A 14,978-nucleotide genomic window follows, 5' to 3' on the forward strand; every position below is an offset into this window, starting at 1 on the left:
TGAAGCGTAAATCCAATTTCCTTTCGTAGAAGTGTCTGGAAGGAATTTTGTGCAGAATGGGTCTTTGGTAGTATTTGTTACATCAGGAAGCAGTGTGACAACATAATGGGAGTATGAGAGGACATTGAAATTGGATCACAGAGATCTGAATTTGATGAAATTTTGAAGCATAAATGTGGCAAAAGTTCACTTTGAACTTAAGAAAATACATTCATGTGAAGTAAACTGAACTGTCTTTTTCATGCTAACCTCATTTTCGTTATACTTACAGGTGTGTCCCTTGGTGTTCAAGTGACCATTTCAGAATATAAAAAGATAGCCATGTTGTTCCAGCCTGTTGTTCTACATTGTCAGTACTCCACCACATCTATCCAACAACCTGTGGTGCAATGGCGCTTTAAGTCATACTGCAAGGACCGTACCAGAGATGCCTTCAGCATCCACAGCACAGCTGCACACATCATCAGTCAGAAAGAACAGACTCCCACATGGGATCCATACCTAGACTGTGCGGACAACAGTCGCACCGTACGAGTTGTGGCTTCCCGTCAGGGTTCTGCAGTCACCTTAGGAGAGTACTACAAAGGACGGGAAATCACCATCATCAACAGTAAGGATTTTTATTTCTAACAAGTTTAGTTGCTAATGAGTTCTATGAATAAGATAGTACATTAACAAGATTTTGGTGTCCCTCAATCTTTTTTTGTTGCACAATTATTACTTGCATAAGATATTTAAATAACAAGTTAACTTATTATACATTAGAACATCTGGGTCCAAATATTGTTTTATTTCAAACAAAGGAGTTGGCATCAATTCCCACCATTTTTTCTAGAATTAAAAGGGTCAGTGCAGAGGTGTCCAACAGAATTAGGTAATCCAATTAGACCATCTATCGAGAATGACCCTTATGCACATCCTCACGACATCCAATTATTTTTAAATGATTCCAGAGTGCCTCCACTATTCTATCTGGAAGTCCATTCCATGTATTGATCACCCTTTCTTGCTATCAGACCTAAATTTTCCTTTTGACTAGTTGAAACCTGTATCCCTTTCTCCTACAATCACAATTTAAAGTAATGTTCTGGATTTACCTTCTCCTTTTTGCTAATTATAACCACATAGTCACCTCCTTTCAAGGCTGGAAAGCTCACGTTTCTCCAGTCTTTCCTCAATTCAAACCTCTGATACGAGGGATCAACCTTGTGGCTCTTCTCAGCACTGCTTCCAGTGCTTATGTCTTTCCTACATCTCAGTGACCAGAACTGGACATAGTACTTAAGGTGTGGTCTAACAAGAGCTCCATTGTGTTTGTATGATTCTTCTAACTTGCAGTCTACCTTTTTGCCATATAGTTCAGCATTCTATTGGGTTTGTTGATTGCTGCTATGCATTGGGTGGATATGTTGAGTGTCATGATTACTAAGAGTTCTAGATCTCTTTCAACTTTATCCTTAACTTTTCCCCATTCATGGAGTATGTGCTACACTTATTTTTCCTTTCAATGTGTAGGACTTTACATTTATCTACATTAAATCTCATCTGCCATTTTTTTGTCAACTATTTTGTAATTTCTGAGCTGCCTCCTATGAATCTGCTCCTACTAGTTTGGATTCACTTTCAAATTTGTCCAAATTGCAAAGCTAGAATCTGCGTCCAGTTGTGATGTGACAAAACTTTACAATGTGTGGCTTTAAAGCCAGAAATTCATCTTTTAAAGCAATCTCCATTATATTAAAAATAATCTATTACAAAAATTGGAAGCAGAAATTTTGGCGATGAAATTCGTCCTGGGTGGCAGCGCAAAACAGCCGATGGTGAATCAGTCGCCTGTTTCACACTCTGCTCGTTTCACACTCTGCCCGATTTGCGCCCATTGAGTTAATAATTTTCACAGCGAATATCATACCTGAGCTTTTAAACAGATGATTCTGCTTTTGAGCCTGGTGAGAATTACAATAGACTACAGCTGTCTGTCATCATTAATGACATTACTAAATTGGCTGCTCTGTCTGCAGTAATATCCTCATACATTGAATGCTAAACAGGAATTCCTCACCAACAAGCAGGAAATACAGATGGTAAAAGGAACATTAATGAGAACGTATTGCAGGTTTGTAGTCTGAAGGTTGGACTTAGATGTTGTCCAGGTCAATTACCTACCACTGTTTGGTCTCTTACAGGTGCAGATCTCCAGATTGGGAGCTTATACTGGGGAGACAGTGGGGTTTATTACTGTTCTGTTATCACTCCAGATGACATAGTGGGTAACAGCGAACAAAGGATGGAACTTCTTGTGTTGGGTGAGTATAAATAATAAGTATGTTTGAGCAGCTACCTACAAACATGGTCACAGCCAAAGGTAGTAGATAGCAACTGTTAACTGGATTGATCCTCAAAACCTTTGCAATAGGATTTATGCCTATGTATGCACACACATTTACCGATTGTATAGACTTGTTAAGTAGAGTAAGAGTTAAGCAGCCCAGAGAAGTGGAGTGATATGGACAGTTAAAACAGCTCTTTGAAAAAGGATTTATTTGGAAAAATGGTCCAAATACTAAATTATTACGGGTCAGTGTAAGCCCACCACCTTTATATATTAAGTGATCTTATTTTTAACATTTATACTGATAATAAATTGTATTTTATGTTAACTTTGTCATGTTGTCAGTGTTCAATTTTTGCACCAGCTGCAATTTTTAGAATTTGATATTAAAGCTAATTTCAAAGTGAGTTACAGTGTACATCTTTAGCACCATTCTCTTCCCTAAATATGTGCACAAATTACCCATTTGCCTTACTTTAGTCGGAATTAACTGACTAAAGTAAGGCAGAGGGGTAATTTGTGCTGAGTATTTACACTTCCACATGCTATTAAATACACTGTTCAAACCAATCTCAGCCCAAGCTTCAGGAACAGTATCAACCTCCTCCTGCGCCCTCTGCAGCCTTCCAGTTTGAACACTGGCTTTAGTAACTTCAGACCTTAGCTATATCCTCCATTTTCTTCATGAGGGTGGAGGGTCTGGTGATGTGAGGTTGGTCTGTTGGCATGTTGGGAGGGGGGCAAGTTGATGTTCTGCACGTAGACTCTTCATCAGAATGCAGTTGTGTTGGCCTGAATGAGCCAGAATCTGCTCTAGCAGGGCATCTAACAGCATCTGGTGTTATTTAGATTTGCCCCTGCACCATTCAACTCAAAAAATATGTTTGCCCCATAAAGTTGCTGAAAGTGCGAGCTGATAACAGCACAGCGAAGGAAACAGGGCATCTGGGACGTGAGTGAACAGGGCAAGTAACAATGAGATTTAAGGATTGGGAAATAAACACAGGAAGGACTGAGAAGGAGGGTGAATTAAAGGGGGTTAATTCAATGTCAAATCAGGTACAGAAAGAAAAATAAAGAGAGGGAAAGAAAGATTGAATTAAGAGAGGGGGGAAAGGAGACAAAGGAAAAGTAAGAAAAAAATAATTTCATTTAAAATTTGACATTTTTAAAATCTCCCTGAAAAATTCAAAACCTAAAGGAATGAGACTCCACACTTGTAATAGTTAATTTTCAGTGCCAGAGGTTGGTTGGCAGTAATTAACAATTATCGCATTATTAAAAGGGTATTCACACTACTAATTACTAGCCCTAAATATCTGCGGCAGGTTTAGTTCGTATCTACCGTGCAAAGACAGCAAATGCATGACATTCAATGCATTTCAATGGTGAGACAGACAGCGAAATGCCGATTTCATGAAGCTAACAGTGGAGCGGCGCATCTCGGATAGCAATTTTTGGATGTTTGCATTTAACCGCACCTTGCCTGAAGTTGCTACACCATTTATGCATAAATAACGCCGAGCGCTAATAGCCTCATCGTTATTTTGACAGCAAATTCTGGCCCATTATATGTTTCGAACATTTTTCTATTTTCATTTCAGACCTTTTGCATCTGCAGGTTTTTGTTTTCCACTTTCTTTTATTTCCCCCATTTTCTTGCCTTCCCTTGAGTGGGCCTCTCCCATCTCTTTTTCATTCTCTTGGGCATTTCCATGCTCTTTTGTTCTTTCAATGCCTTTCCATTGCCTGAGTGAAATGATTTTATATCAACTAACCTTCTCCACCAATAGCGCACTGTGGTTGCAGTAGGTACTTTTTACAGGATGCACTGCAGCAACTGGCCAAGCTTACTTTGACAGCACCTCAAAGTCCCAGGACCTCCACACTGAGAAGGATAGGAGCATCAAGATAATGGGAATGCCATTACTTCCAGGTTTCCCTCCTAAGTCACACACCATTCTGACTTGGGCATGTACCACCGTTCCTTCATCCTCGATGTGTTCAAGTCCCACTCCATAGATTGAGCACAAAATCTAGGCAAACACTCCAGTGCAGTACTGAGGGAGTGCTGCACTGTCAGAGGTGCAGATAAGGTTAGATGAAGTAGGGTGGGAGGAGGTTCGTGTGGAGCATGAACACTGGCACAGACCTGTTTCTGTGCTGTAAATTCTATGTAATTCTATGGGAATGCCAGTAGTACAAGAACTGCAGTAGTTGAAGGAGAAGGCCAGTCACCATTTATCAAGGCAGTTAAGGACAGGTAATAAATGTGGCCTCATCAGGGTCGTAAGCATTCAGAGAACAAATAGTTAAAAAAACAGCTTTCTATAAGCCATTCAACCCAATAATGTCTGCTCTCTGATCAGAATATCTGTTGTTCCTCTCTCTTTTTCCCCAACCCTACTAAAATGTGTATCATTTAGTTTTCAGTTCTGACAAAGGGTTACACCTGAAACATAAACTTGACTTTTTTCAGATGCGGACTGATCTGTGTATTTCCAGCATTTTCTGGGGTTTTTTTGGAAGTGCAGATCTGGATTAATTCTCATAAATTTATCCAAGTACATTATCATAAGTGTAATATTACTGTACAGAGAATGATTGTGGCAAATGTTTTAAAAAATTAATTAAATATAAAATAATTTACAAAAATTTAGGAGGCATAACCAGAAAATTCTGCTCAGACCAGTTTCTTCTATAAAATGGGGATTACTTGAACCAAAAGTACTCCCCCTAATGAACAGTTTTGAGCCTTGGCACAGTAAAAAGGATGACAGCTGAAGTTTAAATGCTTCATTTAAAATGTCATTGACGTGCCACTGTGCGCCATGTCTGTACTTGATCGTAACATAACGTTTTGGTGCTCAGACGCAATGGTGTCTTGACACTGACCGAGCCCCAGAAAGAGGATATTGGACTCACTGACATGGGCATCAATATTTGCAGGGAGGATGCAGGGGAGTGTGAAAACGGCTGGGACACGTGTTGAGGCTAGGGACACGGAGGTCCTGCCGAATTTTAGAGCAGGGCCTCATTATCATTTTTTTTTCTTCCATTTCCCGCCTGGCAGCCGGCCAAATTGACAAGCCGGCTGCTGGGCGGGAAAACTGGCGGCAGCAGGCCACAGCCAGGGACCCTTGGGGACGGTCCCCAGAATCGGGAAGGGGGGGGGGGGGTGGAAGGCCAGAGATCAGAGCTTGGGTGGTGGGGGGGCTGGGAGGGCAGACGCAATCGCTGGAGGGGGAAGACTGGAGATCAGGGCTTGGAGTGTGGGGGGGGGAGGAGAAGCCATTGCCGGGGTTGGGGGGGGGGGAAGCCGCGATCGGCAAATGGGAGGCCGAGGCTTCCTTAAGGGGCCAGTGGCACACAAGGAGTGCTGTAAAAGGCACTTATCTTCTTGATCCAGCAGCTCCTGCCTCCCTTTCACTGCTGGGTTTCCTGCGTGGCAACTGTAAAATTTAAATCAGGCTCCCAATTGCACTGTGGAAGCCTGATTTAAATATGTTAATGAAGTGTCCTGCCTCTCCACAGGGGACACTCGCCACTGCGAAACCAACCACCATAAAAATGGTGTCAGGCGCATACACGACAGATTGGGGACATGTTCCCCGATTTTTAATTTTTAACACTCCTCTCCACCCCTCCACCAACCCCCCCCCAACCCCGACCCTCTCCCGCCTGTCGTGGGGGAGGTTAATATCGAGGCCATGGCATTTAAATTTGTCTGACTGCAGTAAAATAATTGATGAGTAAAGTGTGTCATACTGACCTGATAAAATGGACATTTTGATAAATCAGTTTAGTATTTTTATTTTAATAAATGGGAGTTGAAAATCTACGGCTTATGTGTGATTAATTACTCTTATTATGAATGACTTTGTAGAAATTGAAAGAGAAAATAGTACCGTAAAAATAGGAAAGACATAACAGGTATAATTAATGGAATAAGCTTCAAATTGTGTTGTTTTAAATTTGCAATATTGTCCAGCTTATATGATTTTAGTACAGGAGTTGATTTGAGAGATGGATAAGCTAAGGGGATCAGTGTTACATGAAACTAACTCTGGTGGAGGTGGTTACTATCTGAATTTCTTAGGCAGTGGTGTAGAAATATAATAAATGCAGGTGTCACCAATAGTCTGAAAACCCCCAGAATATACAGCCATCATTCACCACAAGATGAGAACTGAATTCTCAGATTTTATTAAAAATCGAAGGAAACTGCACCCATGTGTGTCCAAACAATTCTGGACAGGGATGACAATGAATAAAGATTTACTTAGGGTGTGGGTTTTGTTTTTTTTAAAACATCCCACGCTGTTCTATAGGGATTTGATTTCACAATGAAAATCAAAATTTCCACACGTCAGAAGTCATAGGAAACAGATTCTATATGACTCATTTACATGTGACTAAAGGGGCTTTTGTGAATCTTTTTTGTTGCATGCTGACAGCATTTTGACAGCATTTCTTTACACATATCTACAAAGGATGAGACACACTTTATTTTTGTCTCACTAGCCAGCAAGTAGAATCTGCAGTTTACAAACATCTGATTCAGAGTGAATTCAGAAAGTGCTTATCTGAATAGCAAAAGCACTCATTTATTCTGGTTAAAATTACAATTCATTTGTTATTGTTTGACTCCAAAACATCAAAACACTTCAAATTTATTTGCAAGTAATACGTCCTATTTTATGTCATAAGCAAGCCCATTTATTGTAATAAATGTTTCGAGGTTAAAGCAGTTAAGTTAGTTACAGTTGAAGTTAATGAATGAGAAGATCTACTTATTAGAGATGACTGTTTTGGCGCAAGTAAAAACCAAGGAGAAAAGTTCTTGACTTTACTAATTTTAATGAATAACCATATATTTGAAGGAAGTAGAAAGTGCTAATGAATGACCGACTCAAGTTTAGTACTGCTCTGATTGTTCTTACCCCTCCAAAAATGAATTAAAAATACTAACAAAAAGTGAGGGGGAAAATAAACAATTTTTCCTTGTTAAAGTCATTAACAAGGAACTGTACAGAATTATGCACCTGTGGAAATTAGCAAAAACTGAATATTTTATTCCAGATCTGGAGTCAGTAGGGAAGATTTTCTCGATCTGCTCCCAGGTGCATTGGATCAACAACCACAGCAACTTACATTTATATAATGTCCTTAACATAGCAAAATGTCCCAAGACGCTTCACAGAGACATAGTCAGACAAAAACGGACGCCAACCCAAAGAAGAATACATTAGGAGGGTGACTAAAACTGTGCATGCTGGACGTACAATTTTAAAATATATTACTAGTTTATCTCCCTTAGCATTGATCGCAGGAAGTCAGAGGATGCTGCATTTTATAAGGAAGTGAACCTTCTGTGAGGTTGCTCAAAGAAAGTGAGTGGTTATTTCCTTTGGGAGCAGGTGCTTGGTCTGTACAAATTTAGGAGGGCGTATAGGGAGCAGGTAATGGGGCTGGAGGAGTGAACGGATTTGGGGAATTGTGAATAGTTTATGGAGGAAAATAGTGAGGATTTGTGGGTAGTGGATCCATGGGGCATGTGAGTAAGTAGTTGATTGAGAGTAGAGAGTATTGGGGCAGTGAGTATCTGGGTAGATTGGGGTAGTGAGTTCTTGGAATGGAGGCATATATTAATAGTTATAGCTTGGTGGCCAGAAATTAAGTGGTACTGAATATTCGAGGGGACTGTACTGATGTGTTTTTATTGTTGGTTGTGGACTATCCTCTGCGACCCAATATTAGCTATTGTAAAAATGTTGTTTTAAAATTAGTTCAGCATCTTTCTATAAAATCCAACTGATGAATTTGCTGTCAGAATTTACGTTTCTGCCATTTCCAGCATTCAAATGCCTGGTTATGTAAGGAATGGACTCCAACCTTTGATGAGATGAGAGGAAATTTTGAATAAGTCCTGTAAAATTTGATTGAATGTGTCTGGACAGTCATAGTGAACAACAAACACATCCTTCTCAATTGCACTTTCTCAGCTTAGATTTTACCAGTGCAACCTACTGAGTTTAATGCAATATCAAGGGTTTAAACTGAACCTATGAACTGAGGCCAGTTCATTACCTTTGATTGATTGATTGTTTATTTTCAATAAATGCTGGCCTTGCCAGCAACGCCCACATCCCATGAACGAATTTTTAAAAAAATGTAATTTTAAAATGTATTTTTGGGTATTCTCACAGTTCTTAATTGGTTCTTAACAGCTCAGCTTTCTCTGCGTTGCCTACCTGCCAGGATAATGTGGTGCTCTATATTTTATTTGTGTGTGTATATGTATGTATATATATATATATATATATATATATATATATATATATATATATATTTAAAAAGCTTATAAAAATGTAAGCAAAATACATTTGAAAATCACAATAAAATAATTATAAATAAATCTATCAGAATAAAGAGGTTGAGTTTCCACTTGTTTCCATCAGTTATACCAGTGCAATCCGGGGGGATAATATATATATGTTATAAATCACCCAAGATTCAAGCCAAATGGGACATTAATCTATGGTCATGTGGTTGGCAGCAATGTGCTTTATCGCCTATTTTAATGGGGCCCCTCAAAGTTTGATATATGGGAAATGATTTGGTTCACTGGAAAGAGCTTTGATGGGAAGGCAGCTAGGCGGGGTTGAAATCTGTCAAAATGGGGCAAGCTTATTGGGCCTAATGGTCTTTGCTTGTTCTCAATTTGGCTTTTAAAGTGCTCTGGAACAATATAAGAAAAAAATCTGGTCTGAATAAATGGCATTAGCAACCCCTTTAAAATACTTAGAAATGGTTTCTGAGCCTATATCACCAGGTTCAGAGTTTGAGAACTAACATCTTGTAAGAAAAAATACATGCACAGCCAAGGTTTCATATACAGTAAGACCACTCTTATAGCTGAGGAAACATTTATGGGAAATGGAGCTTTCCAATTCTCCTCAACATAAGTGAAACTGCACTATAAATTACAGAACCTAATAAAGGAGGGGGGAAATAAAACAGAGGCCTGAAAGACCTAACACTTTTTTTGTGGTGGTCATTTTGAAAATATCACTTGTTTAATAATTTAGATTCTGCTACCCTGTAAATTTTGTTGGATTAAGACTACCAGCTTTGTCCAGTACAAATCTGGATAGGGAGCAGACCTGCTTATGCATGTGTGGCACGTTTGTTTTTTAATACAGGGATCAAAAAACCATACTTATACTATTTGACTTTTAGTTCCAAAAATTACTAGCTGGCCTACCTCAAAACCAAACTGTCCATTTTGGAGAGATACAGGAGTATGGGAGAGAGTAGGGCACTTGGATTAATTGTCGATTGCTTCAGCAAAGAGGCATGAATGGTCGCCTTCAATGCTGTAAACCTCCATTGTTCTATAGATATTGTGATGGGAGAGTCAGAGAACTAAGGAGTTGAGCTTTGATGGACCAAATGGCCTTTTCTTGTCTCTGACTTTTCTTATGTTCTATCTGCACTGAAAATGCTAGTGATATAATATGTTTATGACATTACTACCATAGATCACAGGAGGCTTATGAAATTTTGAAAATTGTCCCTAATTCACAATCTTTGGTTAACAATGAAATAAATCTATTTAGTTGTCATCAACTGTAATAGTCTGCTACTAGTATTGAGAAGGTTATAACTTATATGTGTAATTGATATAGAATGCAGCAATTTATCTATCAAAATACATGCAAAATGAATTAGGACTGGCAGTAATGAGAGTTACCAGGACTTGAAATGCAGCATTAGTCCATCAGATTCAGTAGAGAGATTAATTAACTACAATCTGCCACTCACTGACCTGACTTTATGGGTCAGTGAGTTTCTCATTATGCTTGTTAGCTTATCCGTTTATTGTTCGTCACCATTTCTCTCATTTGCCTTTCCCTGTAGACCGCTCACAAGCACATATTCTCCTCCAGCTGGGAGGCCATAATGATCTGTGATGCAGAGTTCTGCAATACAGCAGTCAGTGCCGCTGAGTGATTGGCTGTCAGGGGATGTGATTGGACTGAGAAAAGCCAGGCTCCATTATCTTTTTCCTTCCTCCCCCCACTCACCCCCGTCGCCCCTGCCCCCCATACCCACTCATTCCTAAAATTGAAAACCTCACTTCTGTGTAATGCTTCATCTATACTTAAAAGACCTGAAAAGACTTGTCCAACTAAGATAAGCAAATCTAAAAGAAAAAGGCATGTGTCCCGGGTACAACGTGGTTAATTAAAATGCAGCTACAATATATAGAACCCTTTTAAGACAGTAAAATATTTTTTGTAAATGGAGAAAATGTATATCTGTTAGACCATCCTAAAGCAATAATTAAAACACATGTTTTATTGTTCATCTTATCAGCCACTCTTCAACAATTCTCTATATAACATTGGAATGCATTTTCTGATTTCCAGATACAGCAACCACAGATTTATTCTTAGTAAGGATACAAATAATAAGCTGTAAGCAGTAGTGGTTTTGAAGATTAAGGCCTCTGCTACCAGAGTTTCCATAGCAACCACATTTGCAAGGTTCTTGTCGCCTGTTAGGCCTTTGATCTTTTCAAAAGTACTTCTTTTGTGCGCCTGCCTCCCTCTGCTGCTTTTATTGAAGGCTTCAAAAGCTGTCGGAGAATGAAATCAGGAAAATAGAAATAAACAAATTAATTGAACTCACATCTTCTGGCAATAAATCTGTAACCATCTTTTATCACACAGTGGTTAGTTTTAAATAAACAAACACACCAGCGTCTGTGATGACCTGCTGTCCTCAAGAGTGCAAAGGAAAACCGGCTTCCAATTAGGGTGTGTTGTTTGGTTGGGTCTCTCAACTTCATCTGCTGTTGGCATGACAACAGTTGGGTTAAGTGAAGGGGAGAGTCAAGGGTCAAATATGAATTGGACTCCTCTACTCTGTTCAGTCTGATTCAGTGTAGAAAGAAAAGTAATTATGTCAAGAAAATGTTTTACGATAATATGCAGTTTTAAACTGCCAGAAAAATGTTTTTACGTAATCTGTTTCTTAAATCTTTCAAAAAGCAAATTTTCAGTATTCTACCCAAATATTTTTGTATACTAAGGGAAGTTAAAGGAAATTATATCTGAGAAGTTATACATTTTGTTTTATTCGTTCACGGGATGTGGGCGTTGCCGGCGGGGCCGGCATTTATTGCCCATCCCTAATTGCCCTTGAGAAGGTGGTGGTGAGCCGCCTTCTTGAACCGCTGCAGTCCGTGTGGTGACGGTTCTCCCACAGTGCTGTTAGGAAGGGAGTTCCAGGATTTTGACCCGACGACGATGAAGGAACAGCGATATATTTCCAAGTCCGGATGGTGTGTGACTTGGAGGGGAACGTGCAGGTGGTGTTGTTCCCATGTGCCTGCCGCTCTTGTCCTTCTAGGTGGTAGAGGTCGCGGGTTTTGGAGGTGCTGTCGAAGAAGCCTTGGCGAGTTGCTGCAGTGCATCCTGTGGATGGTACACACTGCAGCCACTGTGCGCTGGTGGTAAAGGGAGTGAATGTTTAGGGTGGTGGATGGGGTGCCAATCAAGCGGGCTGCTTTGTCCTGGATGGTGTCGAGCTTCTTGAGTGTTGTTGGAGCTGCACTCATCCAAGCAAGTGGAGAGTATTCCATCACACTCCTGACTTGTGCCTTGTAGATGGTGGAAAGGCTTTGGGGAGTCAGGAGGTGAGTCACTCGCCGCAGAATACCCAGCCTCTGACCTGCTCTTGTAGCCACAGTATTTATATGGCTGGTCCAGTTAAATTTCTGGTCAATGGTGACCCCCTTTTTTAAGATAATATAAATAACATTGATAACAGTTGTAATTCCTGACTATGATATCTGAATAAGGACAGGAGTATAATCAAAATGAAAAACCTAACAAGTGTGAATTTGTAAGCTTTCACATTACTTACAAATTCTCATTTTTGTAAAATGTGCCTGTTTCCTTAAAATTTATTGCGACCTTTGCCATCTTACATCCCTAGCATTGTGATGCCATTTCTCGATACACTACTGATATATGTTATGGTTAGTGGCATGTGCCCAGCTGCATTTTATAGCTAGAGCCACAGCAACAAATGTGTGTATTTTTTTTCCAAATGTAAAAAGGTTTAAAATTATTATTAGTTTTGTAGTGGTGGGTATCTGCTTCCTGAAATTCTAGTTGCATAGCATGCACTGTAGTCTCTGCTGGCCAAGTGCTAAGTACACCAACCTACCACCATTACCCACCCCAGTTTACCAAGAGTGCTGAAGAGCATGGTGATTTTGTTAACCATCATAGTCTGGAGTGGGTGATGCTGATAGGTAAGTATCTGGTCATTGGGATAAATGACTGATCTTTGATGGCCACTGGGTGATGTTCAGTACATTTATTACTGATTGCAGCATGTTACCACTGCAGTAATTCTACATTTATGCCAATTTCCAGGAATATGCATTATTTACATATTGTTGAACACATTTTTAACAATAATAATAGCTGGTTAAAATACCAACTGTGCCAACTATTAGTGGTTTGGTCACTTTTCAGTAAACAAAACTGCCCCTGTCCTACATTTCTCATGCTGTTGAAATCAATTTGGCAGTGAAGCTAATATCTGTTTTCAGAAAACTTACCTTTTTAGGTACAAAAATAATAAATGTGCAAGACTTCACTAACTCTCTGTAATACTAAAACTGGACCAGTGACTGTATTTTAACTTGTATATGAGGTTTTGTTTACCAGCATGGAGTCTCCAGGTCTAACTTAATGGGCTCTGAAATATATCCCTTGGCCTGTCCATTCAACTGTCCATCAATCTCTCCCTCAGACACCTTGTGGACTATCCCCTGCTGTGAGAAATTCTGCCACTCCATGTCTGTTCTCACAAAGCAAGCAGATAAATAAGGTTGTTATTATTAGTGTACCAAGTACACTTTTATTGCAGTCCGCAGGCTCTTGGGGTACACCGATTAATGAAACATACATTCCCCAAGTTATTTTTAAAAAAATCTTTCATAGCCTTGCAGATACCATAAAGAAAAATAAAATGCTGATTTTTGTCATAGACGATGGCGATCATTTTGACTGGGTGATAGTGTAAAACGGGCGATATCGATTCAGCGCCCGTTATACATTTCCACAATGGAATTAAAACTCAGGAGAGATGTATAATGGGCGGCTGAATTGACATTGCCCGTTTTACACAAAATTACCCTGGCTAGCTCTTTAAGTACTATTGGATAAGATTTTAAAAGCCTTTCGGACTGCAGATATAAGAGGCCATGGAAAATGATACAATATGCTATTTATATGACATTTGGCATCCAAAATGAAAATCCAACAAGTCAGTGAATGTGCTCTGCAGATTAGTCGTTGTTATAAAAAGTAAATTAGCACCACTCTCCCTTCGACAGCAATTATTTTTCTTGTGGGTGGCGCACCTCCAGCTTTAGCCTTCCTTTTCATACATTTTTCTATGGCCAGCTTTTAATTATGCTACCCATTAATTCATTCAGATTGTTTTCACATTCCTCGGCATCCCTGAGACACTTTGTTTATTTTCTGGGCTGATAGAGTCCAGCTGTTCTGATACACAGACTCCGTTGGTATTTTCACAGCACAATGTATTGGTGCAAGACTGCCGAAGCTTCTTGTATCCGTGGGCCGCTGAGGTGCACACCATGGAGCTCTGCAGGCCACATATAAAATTTGAATCAATGGTCCTATTAATTTAAATATGTTTCAAGCTGTGGTCACAAGCAGATCAAGGTGTTCTGATTTCGGATTTAACCATCAGTGAGTCAACAGCACTCTTGCCAAATTTCCAGGTCCAAGAATTTAAGCAAACAGGGCTAACTTATGTATAAGAAATATAAACCCAAATAAAATGGAGTTGCCTGGGCTTCGTGGGCTGAAGTGCTAGGAATAGAGGGGCAGAAATGGCCCATGGGCTGTAGTTTGGACACCCCTCCATTAGTCCACTGTGCCCCCATATCCCCTTCATCCACAATTATTAAGAAAATAGTAATATCATAAAATAATAAGTAAAATATAATTTTAAGAAAATAGTATATCTTGTTAACTAGTTTGTGCAACCAGCTTTTGATCAATTTTACTTTCATCTTTGACATTTAAAATATTTTTTACACATTTAGTACTTTTGATCCTTCTGTCCTCATCTTCCAAAATTTTATATCCATAACAAAATACCTCCAAATAAAGTCAAATTTAGAGCAATTACTAAAAATGTTTTAATGGAATAGAATATCTTGTAGTATTCTACAATGTACAACATTGATCTTCCTGAAAGAACAACTTTGTTACTAGTTATTAAAATTAGCAATTATGAAAGAAGAAAGAATGAACTTGCATTTATATAGTGCCTTTCACAATCTCAGGATGTCCCAACAGCAAATTAAGTACTTGTGTTGTCACTGTTGTAATGTAGGGAAATGTAACAGCCAATTTGCCTACAGAAAGGTCCCACAAGCAGCAATGAGATAATGACCAGGTAATGTTTTAGTGATATTTGGTTGAGGGATAAATATTGGCCAAAATACCAAGGAGAACTCCTATGCTCTTCTTAGAATAGTGCATTGGGATCTTTTATGTCCACCTGAGAGAATAGACGAGGCCTT

The 14,978-nt window shown here is 39.3% G+C and overlaps 1 protein-coding gene across 1 annotated transcript in view; it reads left to right on the forward strand.

Moving 5' to 3' along the window:
• Positions 1 to 321: 321 nt before the first annotated feature.
• LOC137326968 (immunoglobulin-like domain-containing receptor 2) overlaps positions 322 to 14,978 on the forward strand; it is a 41,841-nt gene continuing 27,184 nt past the window's right edge. Inside the window, exons 1-2 of the mRNA XM_067992342.1 lie at positions 322 to 610; positions 2,187 to 2,306. Coding sequence (XP_067848443.1) covers positions 322 to 610; positions 2,187 to 2,306 — 409 coding nt within the window. The remainder of the gene's footprint in view (positions 611 to 2,186; positions 2,307 to 14,978) is intronic.

Source organism: Heptranchias perlo, chromosome 11, assembly GCF_035084215.1.
Source record: "Heptranchias perlo isolate sHepPer1 chromosome 11, sHepPer1.hap1, whole genome shotgun sequence".
NCBI lineage: Eukaryota > Metazoa > Chordata > Chondrichthyes > Hexanchiformes > Hexanchidae > Heptranchias > Heptranchias perlo.